Here is a 23,773-nt window from a genome sequence, read left to right as displayed (position 1 = left end):
TTTTTTACTTGTAATTTTGCCTCCCTACTATGACTCTAATTCTGAGGACATCCTTTCCCTATATTTATCAACTAGTTTTTGTTTAGGCAGGTGAAGAAGCGATGTCAGATGTCAAATATTGCAATAGTGACATCTGCATAATGGTGGCTTATTTTCTGTACTTCCAAATTATAATAGCTTTTGTAGTTTTTTGTGTCTTCTCAGCTTTGGAAGGATTTGGGGAAGGTCAGCAAGTGTGTTTGTGTGGGGAAGTTTCAGATTTCAATTCCAAAAATTCCTTTTGCCACGATTGAGTGGGATTGAACACTGAATTACCTTCTGTTTGGAGCAGTTGATTCTTATTAGGAATTAATAAAATTAAGGGTAACTAACTCTGTTTATTCTGTAGATAAACAGTGATGGGGTTGTATTAGCCTTGTTTTGAAAACAGCAGGAGTGGTTGATTAAGAACTTGTTTAATTTTTTGACAAGACGTTGAAAAATTTTGATTGGCTATAGAGCATGTAGGCAACATTTTAAATAGAAACACAAACTTTGTTTGATTAAAGGCCACACAACATTTTGAAAGATCATTAAAAAGAGTTGTTACTTTTACAAAGTTATGTTTCTACTGTAGCGGGGCAAGTCGTGAATCAGATGAATCAGAGACTTCAGACAGGCTTTACTGAGCCAGAAGTACTGAGGATATTTTGTGACACCTGTGAAGCTGTTGCCAGGTTGCATCACTGCAAAACGCCAATAGTTCACCGGGACCTGAAGGTAAGAGTTCCTGTAAAAGGTAATGAGCTGAATGTTTGCTGCTAATGAGCAGCTGTCAAAAGATAACTTGTAATGTGGAAGACATCGCATAGTGTGCAAAAGCTGCCCACTTATATGGGGGGAGGGGAACAGAGTCTGTCTGCAGAACTGTACCCAGAAGATTAAATGAAAAATGGTAGGTGGTTAGGCATCGCATTCTTGTAGAATAGATTTTGGCACTACTGATGACCTAATGAGATGATGATGAAGTTATAGTTTTACTATTAATGCTAAATTTCTTTTGAATTTTCAGAATATTAGTACATGGCAGGCTTGTTATCTCTAACTGAAAATTAGAGGGAAGACTTAACTGCTTTCTATAAAATTGGACACTACCCTGTTTTTTCATTTTTCATTTTGTCAGTTTACCTGATTGTTTCGTTTTTCCTTTTAAGGTAGAGAATATTTTGTTGAATGACAATGGAAACTATGTCCTTTGTGACTTTGGCAGTGCCACTAACAAATTCCTTAATCCTCAGAAAGATGGTGTTAATGTAGTTGAAGAAGAAATTAAAAAGTAAGTTCACTTAAATGGCTATTCGTAAGCACTAATTAACTTTCTTAGCAGCACAGAACGTATTACATGTTATATACATTAATGGAAACATAAGGGCCTACCTAGGAACAAATTAGTGTTCAAGGTGGTTGATTTAAGTGCACAACTCCTGTTAACAGTAATGTTTTTTTCACTTGCTTAGTGATGATCGGGGCTATGCCAATACCTAAAATAGGCATAGCAAGATAGTAGGAATACCTGGTAATGTTGATGCTATTTCAGTTACCCTACAGACAATTCCTGCAAAATTTAAAGTGAATGTACTAACAGTCGAGTGTAATTACAGAAAGTTTGATGCCTCCAGGTAATACATTTCACTTAGAATATATGCAACCTTGTGTTACTTTTACTGTGTCAGCTCTTTTCCCCCTAATAACCTGCTGTGTTTTAAGCCTCACTATTCCTGTTTAGGCCCCTGACCTGCAATTTACAGCATACAAGTGAACTATTGTCCCAACACGTTGTTAATTGCAGAATTGTGAGAGCTTAGATTCAGAGTTATTTGAAGTGCCAGTTTCTTAGCACAGTGAAGCCCTGATCCTGTGTTGAGACATCTGGGTGCTATTGAAAGACAACTGATAAGAACAGGCTCAATCAGCCTGCATGATTGCTGACACTGGAAAACGGCTTCATACTAACTTACTAATGTCTAGATCAAGGGTGGCCAACCTGAGCCTGAGAAGGAGCCAGAATTTACCAATGTCCATTGCCAAAGAGTCACAGTAATATGTCAGCAGCCCCTCATCAGCTCCCCCGCCCCCTCTCCCAGCACCTCCCACCCACCGGCAGCCCCACCAATCAGCGCCACCCCCTCTCTCCCCACACCTCCCAATCAGCTATTTCGTGGCTTGCAGGAGGCTGTGTGGGAGAGGAGCGAGGGTACTGCAGGCTGAGGGGATGGGGTGGAGTGGGTGCAGGGCCTGTGGCAGAGGCAGGGGTTGAGTAGTGAGCACACCCCGCACATTGGAAAGTTGGTGCCTGTAGCTCCAGCCCTGGAGTCGGTGACCATACAAGGAGCCACATATTAACTTCTTAAGAGCTGCATGTGGCTCCGGAGCCACAGGTTGGCCACCCCTGATCTAGATCTATCCTAATGATGGATCCAGTAACACCCATGCCATTTCCACTTCGTTTAATCAGAGAAATTGTATGTGTTAACGTTTAAAATTTGTTTGTTTTCTTGCTTGCTAAAGATAGTTGGTGCTAGAGTGTAACTATGTATTATTCAGGACTTACATGGAAAATAAATGTACACCTTTTTGAAACTACTATTTAGGATACATACATTTGGGAATGATATGTTACGTTTTATAAAGACGCAGTTATTTGCAAATATGAGACTCAATATCCTGGAATATGCTTTGTTTTTAACTACAAAGAATCAGTTCAAAGATGTAAATTCAGCATCTGAGTTTGGCTTTGAGTGCAGTATTTATCAAGAAAAGTTACCAAAAAATAGTAGTAGATGTACTGCTCTGAAAAATCACTCTTGGCTTTTCTATCTCCATCTTTCTTTTTCCATGCTCCATATTTCTAGCATTAGCTTCATGTTGCTAAGAACTTCAACAGGGGACTGATCTGTTAATGTGTAATACTTTTAGAGTAGTGTGAACAAAATACCAAAAAACTAGAGAAGCTAAAATGTCACAATCTAAGGTGTAATTTGGGGATAGTTTTTCTTAGCTGTTTCCAAAGATAATATATAACAAGAACTAAATGTTGATCATTTCCCTGATTTTATTAAAATCAGGTGTTCCAGTTGATACCTTAGACAAACTTTTTTGGGTTCATAAACTTGGTATATTTGATTTGCAATAGTTGTAACTTGGTGTAATTCTTCTAAGAGTATAGAGAAACAGCAAAAGATTCTTTCTATAAAACAAAAACTTTAGCTGACCTATGAGCAGCATGTCTACTGCCATATCCCCATAGATGGTCAATGATCAATCCACACAGCATTGCTTGTTGTTGAGGAATGTTGCAATGACTTACTAGAACAAATGGATATAAACTGGCCATCAGGAAGTTTAGACTTGAAATTAGACGAAAGTTTCTAACCATCAGAAGAGTGAAGTTCTGGAACAGCCTTTCAAGGGGAGCAGTGGGGGCAAAAGACATATCTGGCTTCAAGACTAAGCTTGATAAGTTTATGGAGGGGATGGTATGATGGGATAGCCTAATTCTGGCAATTAATTGATCGTTGACTATTAGCAGTAAATATGCCCAATGACCTGTGATGAGATGTTAGATGGGGTGGGATCTGAGTTACTACAGAGAATTCTTTCCTGGGTGTCTGGCTGGTGAGTCTTGCCCATATGCTCAGGTTTTAGCTGATCGCCATATTTGGGATCGGGAAGGAATTTTCTTCCAGGGCAGATTGGCAGAGGCCATTGGGGTTTTTCGCCTTCCTCTGCAGTGTGGGGCACGGGTCACTTGCTGGAGGATTCTCTGCACCTTGAATTTTTTAAACCACGATTTGAGGACTTCAATAGCTCAGACATAGGTTGGGGGTTTATTACAGGAGTGGGTGGGTGAGATTCTGTGGCCTGCGTTGTGCAGGAGGTCAGACTAGACGATCATAATGGTCCCTTCTGGCCTTAAAGTCTATGATTCTATTATTTTATTTTACATAGTCTGTAAGTAATCTGTAGTGGACAATTATCCATATTAAAAATGGTTAGTGTGTATTAGCTTATGAATGGGGGGTAATAAAGGTATATTGCAAATCTTCCATTTCATCTCCGTTCCACTTGACTTATTTTCTGCTAGGTATACAACACTGTCATACAGAGCTCCTGAAATGATCAATCTTTATGGCGGAAAGCCAGTTACTACCAAGGCAGATATCTGGGTAAGTGATGTAAAAGGTGGTCTAATTCTTGTAGAGTTGTTCTGCTTTATTAAAAGTAAAAAATGATAAAAAGGAAATTAACATCTCAGAAAATACAAAGTAAAGGCTTTGCAGTGAGCGAATAAGGTGTGGCTTCTTGCAACAGAAGTAGTGTGTGGGAAATGGTGATAAAGGGAAATAGCTGTAGAGAATGGTTTTGTCTTTTCCTACAGAGAATTATTGGCATATGTGATATACTGTAAAAAGGGGAAGTATTATTTAGATAAGTATTTTTTTCTTTAGCCTACTAGTACAAAATGTAGATTACATTAGTATTTTCCCTTGCTCTCATTTCTGTTCAGTTGTTAACAATGGCTTCAATAGAAACCTGTTTATAGTATTATTTAAATAAGGCAGACTGAATAGGTGACCAGCAACAATGCATTCAGCCATGTCAGTGATGTTTGGTTCAGTTTGAAAAACAAGATTTCATTATCACTAATGATTGATGTTTAGTGAATATTTGCAGAGTACATTAAAGATGAAGAGTGCTATATTTATTGATTATTATACTATATATAATCACAGGTTTCAGGGTAGCAGCCGTGTTAGTCTGTATCCTCAAAAAGAACAGGAGTACTTGTTGCACAAGTACTCCTGTTCTATATATAATCAGCATGCAAAGTTCAGTAATAACCAGCTGGACATAATTTGAGCGCAAGGAGAAAAGTAACAATGAGAAAATAAGGTTTGTAATACAAAAATAAATATTTGTGATGAATGGCTGGTACTGTTTGTTAAACATCTTTTAATTGCTAAAGAAACAAGGTGGATGAGGAAAAAGCGACAAAGGATCCTGTGGCACCTTATAGACTAACAGATGTATTGGAGCATAAGCTTTCGTGACATGCATCTGACAAAGTGAGTATTCACCCATGAGCTCCAATATGTCTGTTAGTCTGTAAGGTGCCACGGGACTTTGTCGCTTTTTACAGATCCAGACTAACACGGCTACCCCTCTGATACTTGACAAGGTGGATGAGGTAATCTTTTATTGTACTAACCTCTATTGGTGAAAGAGACAAGCTTATGAGCTATGGAGAGCTCTTCAGGTCTGGAAAAGATATGCAGAGGCCACAGCTAGCCCAGGTCAGCTGAGTTGGGCTGCGGGGTTATAAAATTTGCAGTGTAGATATTTGAGCTCAGGCTGGGCCTTGAGATCCTGTGAGGGGGGAGACCCAGCTCTGAGATTTGATGCCATGGGTTCTTTATCGCAGTGTGTATCCAGAGAGTTGTAGCTAAATACAAGGTGGAAAAGATTTTGTTTAACGCACACTCTAAGGACAAGTCTACGCTACAAAATTAAGTCAACCTAAGTTAGGTTGACTAATAGCAACCACAGTAATTACTGGGGCTTTTCATGTCCACACTATGTCCTTTGTCAGCAGTGTGTCCCCTCACCAGGAGTGCTTCCACCGACTTAACTGTATGGGGCTTTGGGGGGTACTGACAGCGGGGGCTCTGGGGCTGATAGCCCGAGCTGTCGGCCATGCAGGGCTCGCCGCTGCAGCCCCACCCCGCCCAGGGATGCATGACCCAATATTTACATTATTATGTAAATAATGTTGTGTCTGCATGGACGCTGTGTTGCCCTATGTTAACCTAAGCACTATGCCTCTCACAGAAGTGGAGTTATTAAGTTGATGTAGTGGGTGACTTATATCAGTGGGAGCTAAATTTTAGTGTAGATCCTTAGAGTAAGGTAAGGCAGCTTACCTTGACCTAACTGTGTAGTGTAGACCAGGCCTAAGAGACCATTTTAAGGAGACTTGGGCACATTAACACCTCTTCAGTCAGAGGACTGTATGAGTTCATTTGAGAGCGTAGTGATTGTCTGGTTTCACCCACACATGATGATACCCGTATAGGGTATCATTAAACAATTAAGTCCATACTTGATGGGGACCCCATCTTGAAAAATCTTTTGTGAACCCTCTTTTCTGGCCTTAAAACAACCCCCCGCCGACTCACCAAGCTCATCAACAGAAGCAAGCTCCCCACAGACCAGGACACATCAACTCTAGTGGCACCGGCCCTGCCCTGCCATAACAGATGCAAAACCTGCAGAGTTAACTCTGCTACTAGGATGATCATTACCCACCATAACATACCTTTTTAAGATCAATGTGTCCTACACGTGCCTATGGCAATGAGGTGTACCTCATTCAGTGCACTAAATGCCCCAGTAACAACTGTGTGGGTGAAACCAGACAGTCATTACTCTCTTGAATAAACTCTCACAGTAAAAGTTGTAAGACAAAAACATAACATTCATGGGCCAACACTTTTCACAAAACAGGCATTCCATATCTTACCTCTCAGTCCTCATTCTCAAAGAGAACCTGCATAAGATGAGCCTGGGAGCTAAAGTTCATAACCTTGCTAAACACCTGAAATCACAGTCTTAATAAAGACACTGGATTTATGGCTTATTTTACAACAATCTGTAACTCTCTACCCTCCTGTTTTTTTGTCCTATGACTGCAGGGGTGTTCACAGGTCGTTTTACTTTGAATAGTCTCTTACAATATGTGTTAACTACTTTATGCTAAACAATCTTTTCCACCTAGTATTTAACTGTGATGCTCTGAGTATCTTTCCGAGACTGTAAGAAGAGCTCTGTGTAGTTTGAAAGCTTGTCTCTTTCACCAACAGAAGTTGATCCAATAAAAGATATTACCTCACCCACCTTGTGTCTCCACTATCCTAGGACCAACACTGCTACAACAACACTTTTAATTACTAAAAACACAGGAAATGAAGCAAGGGTAAAACTGATTATTGTATGAAATATAACACTTTCATTGTCAACATATGTAATACCTAATGAGGACTTAAGAACTTTTTCAGATTACTGAAATGGGAGAACTCCATGATTACTTTTCTTCTACATGCCAAACGGGTGCATCTTGAATAGATTACATCAAAAAGTTTATGGGAAAATAACATGAGTTCAAGGACTCTTACTTGTCAGATAAGATGGTGGTTCTACACATGCAATTTCTCTTTATAACACATATTGGAACTGTTCATCTGAATTTAAAAAATAGATTTTTTTTAAATTAAAAAACAGACATAAGTTTCCTCTCTGAATTCCTTTAAGTTAACAGCTTTGTTGCTGTCTGGCATATAGTTGGTGGGACAAAAAGCACTTGTAGAACTGCTTTATATCACTTCATTGCTTACATCCCAAGTTATGTCAATGGAGTGTTAACGCAAAATGCTACCATGTTCAATATCTATGCAGGCATCAATAGTGACCAGCATTTCAGTTATTTATTAAATCTAGCTTTACTTTTTACACTAGCTTATTGCCATCTAGACTTCGTAATGACAATACTTTTTTTTCTTTTTCTTTTTCTTTTTTTTTATAGGCACTTGGCTGCTTGCTGTATAAACTTTGTTTCTTCACACTTCCCTTTGGGGAGAGTCAGGTTGCTATTTGTGACGGAAATTTTACCATTCCAGACAATTCCCGATATACCCATAATGTACATTGTTTGATAAGTAAGTAGCTGGGCAGTACTTAAAATTGTTGTGTGTGAGTTTATTAGACCTTACTACTAGTGACCTTCCCTACCTGCAATATGCACTTATAGTTAATGTCCTTTAAATCAGTGAATTTGAAGGTTTGGTTGAACATAATCTAACCTTGCCCTGACACCACTTTTAGACCTTTTGTTCTAATTTCAGAAGAGTCCTTATCTCCACTGTCTGAGAAATCGAAGTAAATCTGTGGTTTTGCTGGGGAGGAAAGGGGGATCATTGCATTGAGGAAATGTTTTGAAAAGGAAAATTGTCTGCTCTGATGAAGGGGAAAAAAAGTTTCCTTTTAGTTCTTCTTCGAGTGCTTGCTCATATCCATTCCATGCTCGCCACCTGCACTAATGCTGGAAGTTTTTCCCCAGTGGTACCCATAGGGGCTGGCTCTGGCACCCTCGGGAGTCATGTGCATATGTTCCAGTATAAGGGGCGACCCCTCCCCCTTCAGTTCCTTCTTAGCACCAGTGACGGTGCTGGAATGCTCCTCTTGCATTAGCAAGCGGACTTGACCAGTGGTGGTTCTAGTTTTCTTGTATATACCTGTAAATAGTAGTAGTTTTAGTAGTTTCTAGTATTTCTTAGTGGTTAAGTGTGGTATAGATAGTCCCCGGAGGGACTTGGTCTAGGGACAGGGCATACCCTGGTCCCCGGGCTTCAAGCTGTGTGAGCGGTGTAAGAAGCCTATACCAATCAGCGATCCATAAATCCATTAAGTAATATAAAATTATTAAAATTTTATTATTAAAAAGGCATCCCTGTCTGAGATCTTTCATCTTCCTCAAGACCTTCCCTGCAGATCTCCTCACTTGTTTACAGCGTCTCTTCTCGTCCTTGCTGAAAACTTACATTGAGGACCAAAAAAATAATTTTTTTTTGATAGGACAACTAACTATATAAAACTTTCAGCATTGGTCATGGTGTAAGAACCTAAGTAATACGTAGTGTCTTCAATAAAACTAGTTAACTGTGCCAGTCTTTTTTTAAATAATCAGTTTTGAGCTACCACCCCTTTGTGAGGAATTGTGAGTTTACTCCTGAGCTAACTTAAAAGGACAGAACCGCAGATAGGTTGGAAAAAACTTACGTTCTTCGAGTGCTTGCTCATATCGATTCCAATTAGGTGGGTGTGCACTGCCTGTACGATTGTTGGAAGATTTTTACCCTAGCAACACTTGGTGGGTCGGCTGAGGCGCCCCCTGGAGTGGCGCCCCTATGGTGCCAGATGTATGCCCCTGCTGACCCAGCGCCCCCTCAGTTCCTTCTCACTGCCCATGACGGTTGTTGGAACTGTGGAGTGCGGCTTAGCTGATCTCCAGTTCCCTAGCTCTTAGCTCGTTTATACTTGTAGCTAGTTTTTATAGAGTAGTTGTTAGTAGTTTCTAGTTGTAGTTGAAGTTCTGCATGGTTTCCCTGGGGACTATTATAAAGGATACTCATGCAATATTTGCAAGGATACTTTGGCAGCAAGGAGCAAGAAATGCATTTCTTTTTTTAAAAGAGTGTTTATGGAACACACTGGTAATACCAAAATTCTGCAGATACCCATAAAACCATGCTGAGATATAGCACAGAATTTCCCCTGCACTTCCTTGCAGTGCTCCTAAATCTAGCCCTATTTTGCTCTAATCAATTTAGTGAAGAAGCTACCATGGACAGAAAAACAAACAATTTTAAAATTCTGGGGGAAAATCTAGAGTAATTATTATTTAAGTACTTGAAATGTACCTCTATACACACACACTTTTTTAAAGAATAAAAACAGTGCTGCCTTCTTTGTAGATAAAGCAAGGTGTATTCTAGAAAACATTGTCCATCTAGACCAGTCTTAAATTTGTTGATTTGTTTTCTATCTGGAGAAAGGTAACAAAAATATGAACAGAACTATAATCAGAATTAACTCAGAAACCTTGCTGTGCCCACCAGAGATGAGGAAAAATCTCTCGTTTGAAAGTTGCATTTAATTTGTTGCAATCACTCTTTCAAATCCGATCTATTTAATTCATTTTTCTTAGGATGTTCCTTGATTCCTAGACTCAATGTTGTCATGTCTCAGTTGGTTCCCCAGGTTGTCAGTAAAGCTATTACCCAAAACTGTTTGATAAAGCCTGGGCTGATGCAAATTATACTTTTAAAGTTTCCTGAAATGCCCTTGCTATAAACTTCTTGTTCAGAATTTAAGGAAGATTTTTCTATTTTTAGAATTGTTTCTGTATTTGGCAACTTAAGTGCTGAGCTCAGTATGTTGACTTCACTGACAAATTTCTGACCAATGTGTCCTTTAGTAGACTGTAATTTATCCTGTAGTCTTGGTTCCCACAAGACTACAGGTGATTTTGTCATGTATTTAGCAGGACACTAAAATCCAGGATGAGTCCAAATATGCCTCCAAATCCTTCTGAGCCATAGGCATCTATCTTCTTAACCTCCTGTTTGTCAAAAGCTTTGTTGTGACATCTCTCTTTCAGAGGAGGGCTGCACACAGTTTCTCCTAGCTGCAGTATATTACGTCTATTAGCTGGGGGACTTAATGGAATTGAGGTCCTAATTGCATGCCCCTCCCATCCCCCTGCTACTTGCAATGCCTGAAACTGTTCTTTCTGAGGTGCTTCTGATGCCATCATTTCCAGCACTTTTGCGCCAGGCTAGGATCATGCTGGTGGTGACACTGCAACTTTTCCATCCAGTCTGACACTGTTCTTGCCATCTTGTTTAAATGGTATTTCCCCAGCCTTTTTGACTAAGCTCTTTGATTATTGCAAATATGTGAAATGAAGCTAGACCTCATTTTTAGGGTGAAATTTGCTAATGTTTTACTATAGTAGTGTCCAATCTCTTAATCCCGAGGGTCAAATGTATTTCAGAATGATCAGGTGTCTACAATCAATATTTTGGGGCTGAATCTCTGCGCTGTTCTCTTTGCATGGTTCAGGATTTACCATGATGTAAGAAAGTCTGCTAGCTCTACACCTGTGCTAGCTCCTGCAGAGAGGGAGGCATAGCTCCTGGAAAGGGGGCATGTGAGTGGTTGGGGTGGACACTTGAGTTGGAATGAACACTTGGGCTGTGCCCAGTTGGCGTATTGTCCCTTGGAGACCACAGCCAGCTGACATAAGTTGAGGCATTTTCCAGGGCAAAGAATTGGGGAGCTGTAACAGGGTGGTATTTCTCAACTTCTCCTGGTCTGCCCTGCATGGGAGAGGAGAGTGGTATTTTGCTTAGTGTCCCCTTCAGCTCAGGCAGAGCTAGTGAAGCTCTTATACAGCCCTTTCTGGGGCTTCCATAGGGAAGCCGACAGTGGAGCAGCCAGAATTTTTCTCTCCTTGGTGATGTGATGGAGTTAGAACTGCAGCAGGGAAGGGACAGCACAGCTCAGAGCACTCCCACCTCGGAGCTGTTGTAAGGGAAGTAGCATGAGACTGTGCCCCCGCCTCCTCCCTGAAGTGATGGGTCTGTTCTGAACACTTCACTTTGTAAAATTGCACTTGTTTAGAGAACACGTTTTTCACTTGTAGTCAAATACCATTTTTTCTTAATGTGGTCCCCCTCAAGGCCAACAGCTGGAGCCTAGGTCACAGATGGGACACGACTAGCTTAGTGTCTTATAAATATCATGTATACAAAATCAGGCTTATAAATTTGTCCGCTTATTCTTTGTGATTATCATTTTCAGTGACAAATTGAAGCAAGTTAAAAGTAAAGGATGCAATGTGTAGGATTTCAGGCATGGCTAGACTTACAAAATGAAGTTTAAGAAACTAATTACTGTTTAGCGTAAGAGCCATACTTTTAAATATAACTCTTTGGTTTCCAAGCTGCATTTCTTTGTAATGTGTAAAAGGTAAGCTTTTGTGCAGTTATAGATAGGTTTGCTTGCTCATATTTTTTCTTTTAATCAAATAAGTGATTTATTTTAAAATCTCAACACTTAAGTATTTCATACTCAAAATACTTTCCTTCTTGCTTTGTGTAGAATACTTTGGAAGATTGAAATTGAACTTTTACTGAAATGTTTTTCCTTCATATTTGAACTTTTCCTTGCTTAAAAATGTAGGATGGATGGATGCTTAATTCTCCAGTGCATTAGGTGTTTCCTATTTATATTATACTAAATGCATTGCATTCAAAACTAGTTAGTTACATGCCATTACTCTCTATAGTGAACCTAACTATTTGTGGTAATTTACTGATTGAATCAGTGGTTCTCAAACTTCATTGCACCATGACCTTCTTCTGACAACAAAATTTACTACATGACCCCTGAGTGGGGACTGAAGCCTGACCTCTGCTGCACAGGGCTGAAGTTCTCAGGTGTGGGCTTGGATCCCGGGCGGTGGGGCTCAGGCTTGGGCCCCAAGCCCCAGTAAGTCTAATGCCAGCCCTGGCAACACCATTAAAACGGGGTCATGACCTACTTTGGGGTCCTGATCCACAGTTTGAGAATCACTGGATTAAATTGAGTGTACTTCAGAATGAATTATTGATTAACATTGTTTTTAATAATGCTGTTTCTGTAACTGACGCATGGATTGGTGCTGGTATAAAATCCACTTTTTTTTAATTAGTCTGCATCTAATCATTTTAACATTCATATAGAATAATATACTCATGAAATGGCTGGTTATGTGTCAGTTCAGAAAACCTAACTTGTGTTCAGAGATGGAACTTGGTTATGTTTTGAGTGGGGTGTGTGTGTGTGTGTGTGTGGTTTTTTTGCCTGGGTCCTTTAATTAAAAAAAAACAACAAAAAAACAGTTGCCGGTTCCAAATGCAGCGACATTTACACATCAGCCCAGCTGTGACGCCGTTAGTTGGCTCACAGTTTTACATTACTGTGTTTCAGAAAATGCTTTTCAAGAAGGCTGGTACTCCTGAGTTGTTCTCATTCTAATAATGGAGAAGAAGGTTTTGAAGACCTAACTCTGATTTAGCTGGTGGAGAGACTCAGTTTTCCTAAAATACTAATTACTTTTTTTTAAATTTATTAGTGTAGCGCTTTTGCAGTTTGTTTTATAGCATCCCTAGCAGTCCTTACAAGTCTGCTGTTTAACTGATTCAGTTGAGCTTCAGGACTAGTAATGCAAATTTTCTACTCTTCCCATTCAAGGAAAAGAGTAAAATATATAGTATAAACCGCATACTCTTGGCAATAGACACCATTCTAACTCAGTACTTGTCTGAAAGAGGTAAAAACCACTTTTTGAAATGAGTAAATTCTAAATCAATTGGCAAAGTAGTTTAATTCTCATTTACACTCATTTGTAGTATGTTGTAGGTAAATTTTCTTGAATTGCTATTAGAGAAATTTTAATCAATCCACTTTTACAGGGTACATGCTTGAACCAGATCAAGAACGGAGACCCGATATCTTTCAAGTATCTTATTTTGCCTTTAAACTTGCCAAAAAGGAATGTCCATTGTCCAATATTAATGTAAGTAGTCTTCTATTTTTTCCCATCTTTTGATAGATTTAGTAAGTGTCCTTCAATATTGTCAAAAGGAGTTACTACTTTTAGATCAAATCAAGTGAGAACGTGTCTAATGTTAACTTTTTTCTTTATAAAAGTCTGTCCCTGTGCTGAAAGTTCTGGATCTGATAAATTTCAAATAGATTGTGTTGACAGAATTCTTAGCTTGTTAAACTAAAACGAAAAGGAAAACTGCCTTAGAATCTTCTGTATAGCACTAATAAAAAAAGATGGCACGGAAAATAGCTTCTGACACATCCTGATAAACTATATCAAAGTGTAATGGTACTTTCAATGAACTGTACTTTCCACACTTTTTATTTGGCTAGGCCTCAGGAGGTTAGACTAGATGACCATAATGGTCCCTTCTGACCTTAAAGTCTATGTCTGTCTATATAAAATACATTTTAAATTGTTCCTGCTCTGTTGATTTTTCTCACAGTAAGTTCAAATTTCAGAGTTACTACATGAGGTAATGAGGACAAAAGGAACTGATAATTTCGAACAGAGCTTTGATTTAACTTTGTATTATTAAGCATCCTTAGCTATTTCCATCCTTGGCAGGATCTTACCTACCTACAGGGAAAATGGAATAGCCTGAGATTTTCTCCTCAGCCCCCTTCACCGTATTTCTATATTACTCATAGACTCATAGACTTTAAGGTCAGAAGGGACCATTATGATCATCTGGTCTGACCCCCTGCATGCTGCAGGCCGCAAGACCCTTCCCTGGACTCTGCCGTTGAAGTCCCCAATCCTGTGTTTTAGTGACTTCAATCGGCTGAGACCCTCCTGCTAGTGATCCCTGCCCCATGCTGTGGAGGAAGGCGAAAAACCTCCAGAGGCTCAGCCAATCTACCCTGGAGGAAAATTCCTTCCCGACCCCAAATATGGCGATCAGTAATACCCCGAGCATATAGGCAAGAGCCTCTAGCCTGACCCTTGTTGGCCATTATGCTATTCATGTACCATTGCTTGGTTTTCCTTGGCTACTGTGTTTTACCATTAAACCATTCCCTCCATAAACTTATCCAACTTAATCTTAAAACCAGACAGGTCCGTCGCCCCCACCGTTTCCCTCGGAAGGCCGTTCCAATATTTCACCCCTCTGACGGTCAGAAACCTTCGTCTAATTTCAAGCCTGAACTTCCCCCCCGGCCAGTTTATATCCATTCGTTCTCGTGTCCACATTAGTACTAAGCTGGAATAATTCCTCTCCCTCCCTTGTATTAACCCCTCTGATATATTTGAAGATAGCAATCATATCCCCCCTCAGCCTTCGCTTTGTCAGACTAAACAACCCAAGCTCCTCTAATCTCTTTTCATACGACAGGTTTTCCATTCCTCTGATCATCTTAGTCGCCCTTCTCTGCACCCGTTCCAGTTTGAGTTCATCTTTTTTAAACATGGGAGACCAGAACTGCACACAGTACTCCAAATGAGGTCTCACCAGCGCCTTATACAACGGAAGCAGGACCTCCCTATCCCTACTAGATATACCTCGCCTAATACATCCCAAGACCGCATTTGCTTTTTTCACCGCCACGTCACATTGTCGACTCATAGTCATCCTGCGGTCCACAAGGACCCCTAGGTCCTTCTCCTCTTCCGTTACTTCTAACCAATGTGTCCCCATCTTGTAACTAAAATTGTTATTATTCATCCCCAAGTGCATCACCTTACACTTTTCACTATTAAATTTCATCCTATTTCTGATACTCCAATTCACAAACTCATTCAAGTCTCCCTGCAGAATATCCCTATCCTCCTCCGAGTTTGCAACTCCTCCCACCTTCGTATCATCCGCAAACTTTATCAGCCCACTCTTGCAATTGGTCCCGAGGTCAGTTATAAATAGATTAAATAAAATGGGTCCCAAAACCGAACCTTGAGGCACTCCACTAGTAACCTCCCTCCAACCCGACAATTCACCCTTTAATACGACCCGCTGCATTCTCCCCATTAACCAATTCCTTATCCACCTCTGGATTTTCATATCGATCCCCATGTTTTTCATTTTAACCAATAATTCCTCATGGGGTACTGTATCAAACGCTTTACTGAAATCCAGGTATATTAGGTCCACCGCATTTCCCTTATCTAATAAGTCCGTTACTTTCTCAAAGAAGGAGATCAGATTCTTTTGGCACGATCTGCCCTTCGTAAAACCATGCTGTAATTTATCGCATTTGCCATTAACCTCAAGGTCCTCAACTAGTTTCTCTTTCAGAATCTTCTCCAGCACCTTGCACACTACTGATGTTAAACTAACAGGCCTATAGTTACCTGGGTCACTTTTTTTCCCTTTCTTGAAAATAGGAACCACATTGGCTATTCTCCAGTCTAACGGGACCACCCCCGAGTTTACAGATTCATTAAATAGAATCGCTAATGGGCCTGCTATTTCCCGCGCCAATTCCTTCAATATTCTCGGATGAAGATCGTCTGGTCCACCCGACTTAGTCCCATTAAGGCGTTCTAGTTTTGTTTCTACCTCGGATGCGATAATCCCCCATCCTGTATGCCCCTCTGTAACGGTGCTAGTATCCCTAATACCTTCATTGGCCTCATTAAACACCGATGCAAAATATTCATTGAGATATTGCGCCATGCCTAGATTATCTTTAATCTCCTCTCCGGCTATAGTCTTCAGCGGTCCCACTTCTTCTTTCTTTGCTTTCTTCCTATTTATATGGCTGTAAAACCTCTTGCTATTGCTTTTAATTCCCCTTGCTAAGTCCAACTCTACATGGCCTTTGGCCTTTCTCACTCTATCTCTACATTCTCTGACTTCACTAAGATAAGTTTCCTTACTGATCCCTCCCCTCTTCCACTCTTTGTACGCTTTGTTTTTTCCTAATCGCCCCTTTCAATCGGTCGCTCATCCAGCTCGGTCTAAATCTCTTGCTTAGTAATCTTTTTCCCTTTTTGGGGATACAGGCCTCGGACAGCTCATGCATCTTTAACTTAAAGTAATCCCAGGCTTCTTCTGCCTTTAGATCCCTTAATACGTTTGCCCAATCCACTTCCCTTACCAGTCCCCTTAATTTGTTAAAATTGGCCTTTTTAAAATTATAAACCGTAGTCTTTGACTTAATTCTGGTACTCCTTCCATTTAGTTTAAACCGAATTAGCTCATGATCACTGGAGCCCAAGTTGTCCCCCACTACCACTTCCTCAACAAGGTCCTCACTACTTACCAGAATCAAATCTAAAATGGCCTCCCCCCTCGTCGGCTCAGCTACCACTTGATAAAGGAATTGATCAGCAAGCACATCTAGGAACATCTGAGCCCTATTATTGCTACTAGCGTTTGTTCCCCAATCTATATCCGGGAAGTTAAAGTCCCCCATAATTACACAGTTTCTATTAGTATTTACTTCCCTTAATACATTAAATAGTTCCTTATCCATATCCTGGGTCGATCCCGGCGGTCTATAGCACACCCCAAGCACTATCCCCGGAGAGGCTCTAGTAGTCCTTTTACCCAGCTTGAGTATCGCCCAGACGGACTCCGTGTTATCTATTCCATCCACTATTATTTCTTTACAGCTTATTTCACTATTGACATACAATGCCACCCCCCCACCTTTACCTTTATCCCGGTCTTTCCTAAACAGCGCATACCCCTCCATACCTGCGTTCCAGTCGTGACTGCCATTCCACCACGTTTCAGTTATTCCTACGACATCTGGTTTCAATTCTCGGACCAAGAGCTCCAATTCCTCCATTTTATTACCTAGGCTTCTCGCATTGGTGTACAAACACCCTAATGTATGTCGTTTAGCCTGTCTCCCATTAGTAGCACTGTATGTTGCGGGCCTCTTTGTGTCCATCCCCCCTGTCCTTCCTATGTCCAATCTCATCTCCCCGGCTATGTCTCCTCTTATTACACTCAGCTTTTCAGTACTGGAAACTGGCGTGGAGATTAACTGTGCATCTCCCAACCATCTCCCCAAACTTCCTAGTTTAAAGCTCTTTTGATAAGATGAGCCAGCCTCCCTCCCAGAAGTCTATTTCCTTCCCTACTCAGGTGAAGCCCATCCCGCGAGAACAGGTGTCTGTCCCCGAAAGCCTCCCAGTGGCCATACATCCCAAAGCCCTCCTTATAGCACCACTCCCTTAGCCAACTATTTATCCTCACAATCCTATCAGCCCTTTGCTGCCCTTCCCTCGGAACAGGCAGAATCCCACTAAAGATAACCTGAGCCTCTATCTCCTTGAGAGTCTTCCCCAGCCTGGCATAATCTCCCTTGATTCTCTCTAACGAGAACCTAGCCGTGTCATTTGTTCCTACATGAAGGATTATCAAGGGGTTCTTACCTGCTCCTTTTAGGATCCTTTTCAACCGCAGGTCCACATTTCTCTAGCATTTGTGGGAAAGATATAAAATCTCTTAATTCCCAGACACAAACTACATTTAAGATTGAGTTAAGGTTGAGAGGCCATAACTAGTAATGTTATAAAGATGGAATAATTATTTCAAAACCAGGCATTCTTCTTGAAGTAGTGTCCATATTGGTGCTCTGCTTCAGTTGTGCATATGGCTCTTGAGCCCTTTGATCAGAGGTTTTTCCACTACCTGTGCATGTTTGACCTGCGTATGTGCCCTATACCACCTCATGCCAGATTTCGAGGCTATATAGGGATGCTTGCGTGAACCACCCTTAATTCCTTTTCTACCGCCTTGGCTAGAGAGGGAGCTCTAGTGTGCCTGCCTGGAGCGTGCCTTGGCTATTGTGTATTCTTCTTATAGTTGCGTGATAAGATTGGTTAGTATGGTTAGCTGTTAGTGATAGTACCTGGATGACTGGCTACTCGAGGGCCATTCTTATGAAGCTATGCTATCTTCCACCCAGACAGCCCTTGCTCTGTTCCAAACGTTGGGTCTTGAGCTGAAAGTAAGGAAATTCATATTAACCTTCATAAAGAAGATACAGTTTATAGGGGCTTCATTGACAACCAGGGTCTACCTTCCCTTAGACAGGTTCATAACCGTATCATGTTTGGTACAGACAATTCAGGGAAGTTCTTTGACTACTAGAAGGATACATGGCAACTTGCAGTTTTGTGACCGAACATGCATGGCTACGTCTTCACTGCTTTCAAGGCTGGCTCAGAATGACCTGTTTCTGGGCAGACGCACCTTGGACAAACAGGTGATGGTTCCTCTACAATCGAGGAGCTTCCTGGATTGGTGGAAAGATCAACTCAACATCTGGATGGGCATTCCCTTCTGTTGCCCAACTCCGTCACTAACTTTAACAGAGGCATCACTGTTGGGTTAGGGAGCTCATCTCAATGCTCTCATGACTCGGAGCAGATGGACAACACAGGAAACCAATCTCCATATCAATCTGTTGGAGTTCAGGAATGTCTGCCTCCATTTCCTGCCTCTCAGAGGCAAATCAATCAAGTCATGATGAGCAGTGTGTCCTGCATGTTCTATATCAACATACTATGGAAATGGTGCATAGCTCATCAGATCTAAATGTTGGTAGTCTACCTCCTGGGCATTCAGAACACCACAGCCAATGTTTTCAGTGGACATTTGGCACACAGCTATGAATAGGAACTAGACTTTCAAGTCCTCCAAAAAATTTCTAAAATGGGGTCTGCTGAAGGTGGATCTCTTCACCACCTTCAGGAACAAGAAGTGCCCTCTTTTCTGCTCATGAGGGGGCCTGAGCCATCATTTGAGGGTGCGGGGGACACACCTTTCTTCCTTTCTAAAAGAATAGCGTCAAATTTTATCCAAATGTAGGTTTTGTGTTTTTTTTTTTTTTTAAATCTTTTATAAAGCGTATGGCGAAAATAAATGTTTCCATGAATTTGTTTGAAAACTCCGAAGGAAACATTTTAAAACAAATATTCTCTGCACTCTGTGCAATTCAAACATAACAGCGTTGTGCTTGTACACGAGAGCCTGAAATTTAAACTGACTTAGCTGACTTCTATTCAAGATGAGAAAGCAAAAAGCAGTCTATATAATGGTCTATTTTTTTTTTTAAATTGCAATTAATAATCTCTGTGACGGATTCTCCCTGGGGTTCCACCGGGAACTGGGGTACCACTGATCCCCCTGACCCACCAGCCTGGGCTCCCTCTCACACTGTACTGCTGTGACAAGCTGCAAAGCCCTCCTGTCTGCACTTTCACCAGTATTCATACAGGCAGGGACACACCCAGCTGCAGTTATGTGCAGGCTCTCTGACTAGCCCCTGCATAGGAAGGCTACAGCCAAGGCAACTCCAGCTCCCCAGGCACGCATCCTCTCTGGCATATATACCCAAAATTATACTGTCTTGAGCTGCACAGGGAACTCTGTGAGCTTACGCTGTAAAGTTTCCCCCCTCCCTCAGTGTGGAGAGGAATATGCAACAGCCTTTGCCCTTTGAGCTATGATTCCCATACACTTCACTCCAACTCACTGGTTAAGATAAAACAAAAACAATTTATTAATTACAAAAGATAGATTTTAAGTGATTATAAGGGATACCAAATAGATCAAAGCAGATTACCTAGCAAATAAACAAAAAAACAAACTAAGCTTAATATACTAGATAGATTGGATATGAATTAGGAGATTCTCACTCTGAGATGATACAAGCAGGCTGCAGATTCTTTAGGGGGCAAGCTGCACTTGCTTTACAGCTTGGAATCCTCAGGTGTTTCATTCACAGGCTAGAAATCCCTTTTAGCCTGGGTCCAGCACTTCCCCCAGTTCAGTCTTTGTTCCTCAGGTGTTTCCAGGAGTCGTCCTGTGTGGGGAGTGAAGAACGGATGTCACTCCCTGCCTTATATAGCTTTTGCATATGGCGGGAACCCTTTGTTTCAAAGCTTGGTTCCCAGACCAGTCTGTGGGAAAATACTGACATCCCAAGATGGAGTCCAGCATCATGTGGTCTGATCACATGTCCTTGTAGAGTCATAGCAGCCATTACTTACAGGCTGTTTGGAGCATTCACAGGAGACTCACCAGGGAGATAAGCTTCTCCTAAAGCCTATTGTTTTTTCCTAATGGCCCATTGCCCTGAATAGGCCCTTCTCCACCCACTATCTAGAAGACTGAAAGCATCTTGTCTAGTGGGTGTTACCTGGTGTAAGTACATTTGAAATACAGATAGTCAATATTCATAACTTCAGATAAGAAGATGATGCATGCATACAAATAGGATAATAATCAGCAAATGATAACGTTTCCAATGACACGTCACATGACTAATGTACAAAATGTATCATAATTGTGCCATAAAGCTATCATAACATCACTGTGAAGAATATGTGGTGCAGTGTCACAATCTCTTTTGTAACATAGGTAAGGAAACGTTTTAATACATTTTAATCTGACAGTGTGTATTTAACCACAGTATTGAGCCAAAATATTCTCTGATGCTTTATTTATAAATTAAGATCTTCTCTTCCCCACCCCTAAGCAAGCCACAGTAGTCCTCTTCAATTTGTAATAACTTTCAGAATTTTATATTTTAATTCACATGTGTTTTTTCCAAAGAATTCTCCTGTCCCTTCAGCTCTTCCTGAACCCATGACAGCTAGTGAGGCGGCTGCTAGAAAAAGCCAAATAAAAGCCAGGTGAGCAAAATTAATGTAGAACTTTATGGATTCTGATTAGATATCTTACAGCAATTTTATGTACCTGCAGTTTTCTTGTATGTTTGGTTAATATGCTAAAACTCACCTTGGTACCCAGGGCTTGTGTCCATATGAATTTTTTAAAAGGTGAATGTTTTTAGCAATCTGAGATGGTAATTTTAATAAGCACCAAATAAACGTTTACGGGCAGCTCAGTATTTGAAATCTATCTGGGTTTACCTCACAAACAACCAATTGTCCTGCTTCTAATTGTACAGTGAATCCATTAAGACTATCTGCTGACATTTTCCTCATCAGGTAGGATCTCTGTTTTTGAATGCAAATGCCCTTGTCTTCATTCACTTTTTCTTGATCCAATGTTAACATGAATAAAGTATTCAATAAAGGTAGTTATTGATTAAGAATGGAAAACATACAAAGTGTAAACAACTTGTTAAAACTTTTAGCTAAACTAATTTTTATGCCAACGTCCCTGACTGAGTCTTAAGGGGACTGCAAAGGAAAACAAGGGTTTTAGTCTCTTGTTGCTTTATAACACCACACAAAGATTTAAAGATTTTGTTTTGGTATTTTAAAATATCAGGAATTCCAAGTCTTGCCTTCTCTATTTTTTTTGCTGGAGGTGTTCTTAGTGATTCAGTGCACTGGAATGGGAACTTTCTCATCCCCTTAGTTGAAGGGATGGAGATTTGACTCTTCAACAGAGAATTTCTCCCAACAAATTTTAACAAACAAGAAACCAAATTCAGAGTTTGTTTGATTAAAAATCCCTTCTGTTCTCAACTGCTCATATTTCACTTCATTGGTATTTGTGATGATGTAAGAGACATACATTGTCTTTAACCGAGAAACAAGTTAAAGAAGCCCTGAATTCGTTCACAAAACATGTGTACATCATCAAGAAGCAAAAAGGTCACAAACTCTGTTGTTCTTCCTGTGTAGGTCACATGCACATAAGTTATTGAAATATATTTTCTAAAAGCATGTATGCATTTTTCACCTGTCTCCCTGCTTCTATGCCCTCATCAGGGACCAGCTTTTGAGAATATTTTATTATGATAAAATGTTTCTCTAGCATTGGTTTCTTTTCCCAGAATTAAAAGATGGGGCACATTGATTGGATAACTTTTCTAAAGCTCCTAGTTGACTTGACTTACCCTCCTATGTGCCTAAGTAGCTTTTGAAATGAGGTCAAGGTCACTCCTAAGTAAATTTGGTACTTTTGGAAAACTTTACTCATGCTCTGGGAGAATATTGCATTGCTATAAGTGCTATAAAATTCCCTAATTGCGCAATAGAACTAGAAATGACTGAAGCTCTAGAGTCTGTAGAATTTTTGACCACCATGAAAAAAGAGCGGATTCTTGCTTTTAAAAAACATCTATCATCTCCTACTTTTTCTATATCACGGTGTTGAGTTTCTGGAATATTCTGTGAATGATCATCATGGTGCAATCACAGTAATTTGCTCAAACTCTTAAACAGTTGCATTCTATCATTAAGCTATGGTCAATATGTCTCAAGGAAAAACAGAACACTTGCACTTAGGAAGAAAGAATATTAATTATGTTCTTTGTCTCCTTGGAAATGTTGTTGCATGGGCCCCCTCTTGTGGTACCTATGGACATTTGAGAGTTTATATGAATGAATAGGCAGGTCTTTATGCTTGTTCTCCATAAGTAAGATCAGGGGATTTTCAATGTCTTCAATATTTTTAGAAATCAAAACTTAATAATAAAATGTAAAGGTATGCAAAATGGGGCTAAGATATTACTAAACAATTAGAAGATGGGCTTAAGGGTATCTTGAATAAAGCTGAAGAATAGTCATATACATTGAAATGTCTTCTCTGGAAAATTCTTCATTATAGAATAACGGATGCTGTTGGACCAACAGAAACCTCAATTGCACCAAGACAAAGACCAAAGGCCAATTCAAGCACTGCCACTTCTAATGTGCTAACTATCCAGAGTTCAGCAACACCAGTAAAAGTATCGGTTCCTGGTGAATTCGGTAACTGTGTGCAAAAAGGTAATTCACTCAAGTTGAAGGACTTGAATATTAATCCCCCTTCTCCCCCCTCCCCCAAAAAAGGGGGTGGGAGTGGAGCAGGTTTGTTCTATTTTTTTTTCATTGTTTTTAATGTTGGAAATCCAAAGTCTGTGAAAGTCACTTTGAACCCAGAGGTAGCTGTTATGATCAGTGTCCTGGAGTTCTGAGCCATCTGGGTAGCCCTAATGGCCTTCCTACCTTTTCTTCAAAACTCCACGGTGCACATCCTGACAAATAGCACCTCTCCAACATAAACAATCAAAAAAGCACACGTTCATCTCTCCTCTGTCTGGATTGGAAGCTATCAAGCTCAGTATGTTGTGTGCCATCCACACCAGATAACTGAGATGGCAGAAACAACCTGGTAGATGTCCTGAGCAGACGGTTGCCACTCATCAGTGGATTTTTGCATAGATCCATCATAGAGATGAGACTTGGGGACCCTGGTGATAGACTTGTTCACCATTGATGTGAACACCAAGTGCCAGAACTTTTGTTCCAGAGGGAGCATGAATCTAGGCTTATTGGGCATCTTTTTCTGCAGTGGCCTCTTATGTGCCTTTCCAATTCCCTGGATCCCCCAGAATGATTTCCAAGATTGAAAGGGACAAATGAAGAATTTATTTGTAGCTCTGTATTGACTGAGGCAGTTCTGGCTTAAAGATTGATTACAAATGTCCATCCAGACTTTGATCCAGCTCCCAGACTGCTTGAAGCTGATCTACAACCTCACAACCAGATACTCCTCCCAATGCAAAAGTCACTTTAGCCTCCCAAAGACAGCATAGCTGTTAGCTGGTTGAGTAGTACCATGGACAGAAACTGCTCCCTTCAAGTCCAGAAAATCCTAATACA

General features: G+C 40.5%; 1 protein-coding gene across 2 annotated transcripts in view; it reads left to right on the top strand.

Moving 5' to 3' along the window:
• The window catches only part of BMP2K (BMP2 inducible kinase), a 111,665-nt gene that overhangs the window by 44,236 nt on the left and 43,656 nt on the right, over nucleotides 1-23,773 (top strand). For both annotated transcript variants that reach the window (XR_008445224.1, XM_054030999.1), the window contains exons 4-10: nucleotides 617-759; nucleotides 1,194-1,315; nucleotides 4,124-4,205; nucleotides 7,619-7,751; nucleotides 13,113-13,216; nucleotides 20,766-20,845; nucleotides 22,737-22,897. Coding sequence is in view for 1 of the 2 variants with exons in the window: in XM_054030999.1 (XP_053886974.1) it covers nucleotides 617-759; nucleotides 1,194-1,315; nucleotides 4,124-4,205; nucleotides 7,619-7,751; nucleotides 13,113-13,216; nucleotides 20,766-20,845; nucleotides 22,737-22,897 (825 nt within the window). In the remaining variant the exon portion in view is untranslated. The remainder of the gene's footprint in view (nucleotides 1-616; nucleotides 760-1,193; nucleotides 1,316-4,123; nucleotides 4,206-7,618; nucleotides 7,752-13,112; nucleotides 13,217-20,765; nucleotides 20,846-22,736; nucleotides 22,898-23,773) is intronic.

The sequence above is a fragment of the Malaclemys terrapin genome, chromosome 5 (assembly GCF_027887155.1).
Source record: "Malaclemys terrapin pileata isolate rMalTer1 chromosome 5, rMalTer1.hap1, whole genome shotgun sequence".
In the NCBI taxonomy this organism is placed as follows: Eukaryota; Metazoa; Chordata; order Testudines; family Emydidae; genus Malaclemys; species Malaclemys terrapin.
This window is presented reverse-complemented; position numbering and strand designations above follow the sequence as displayed.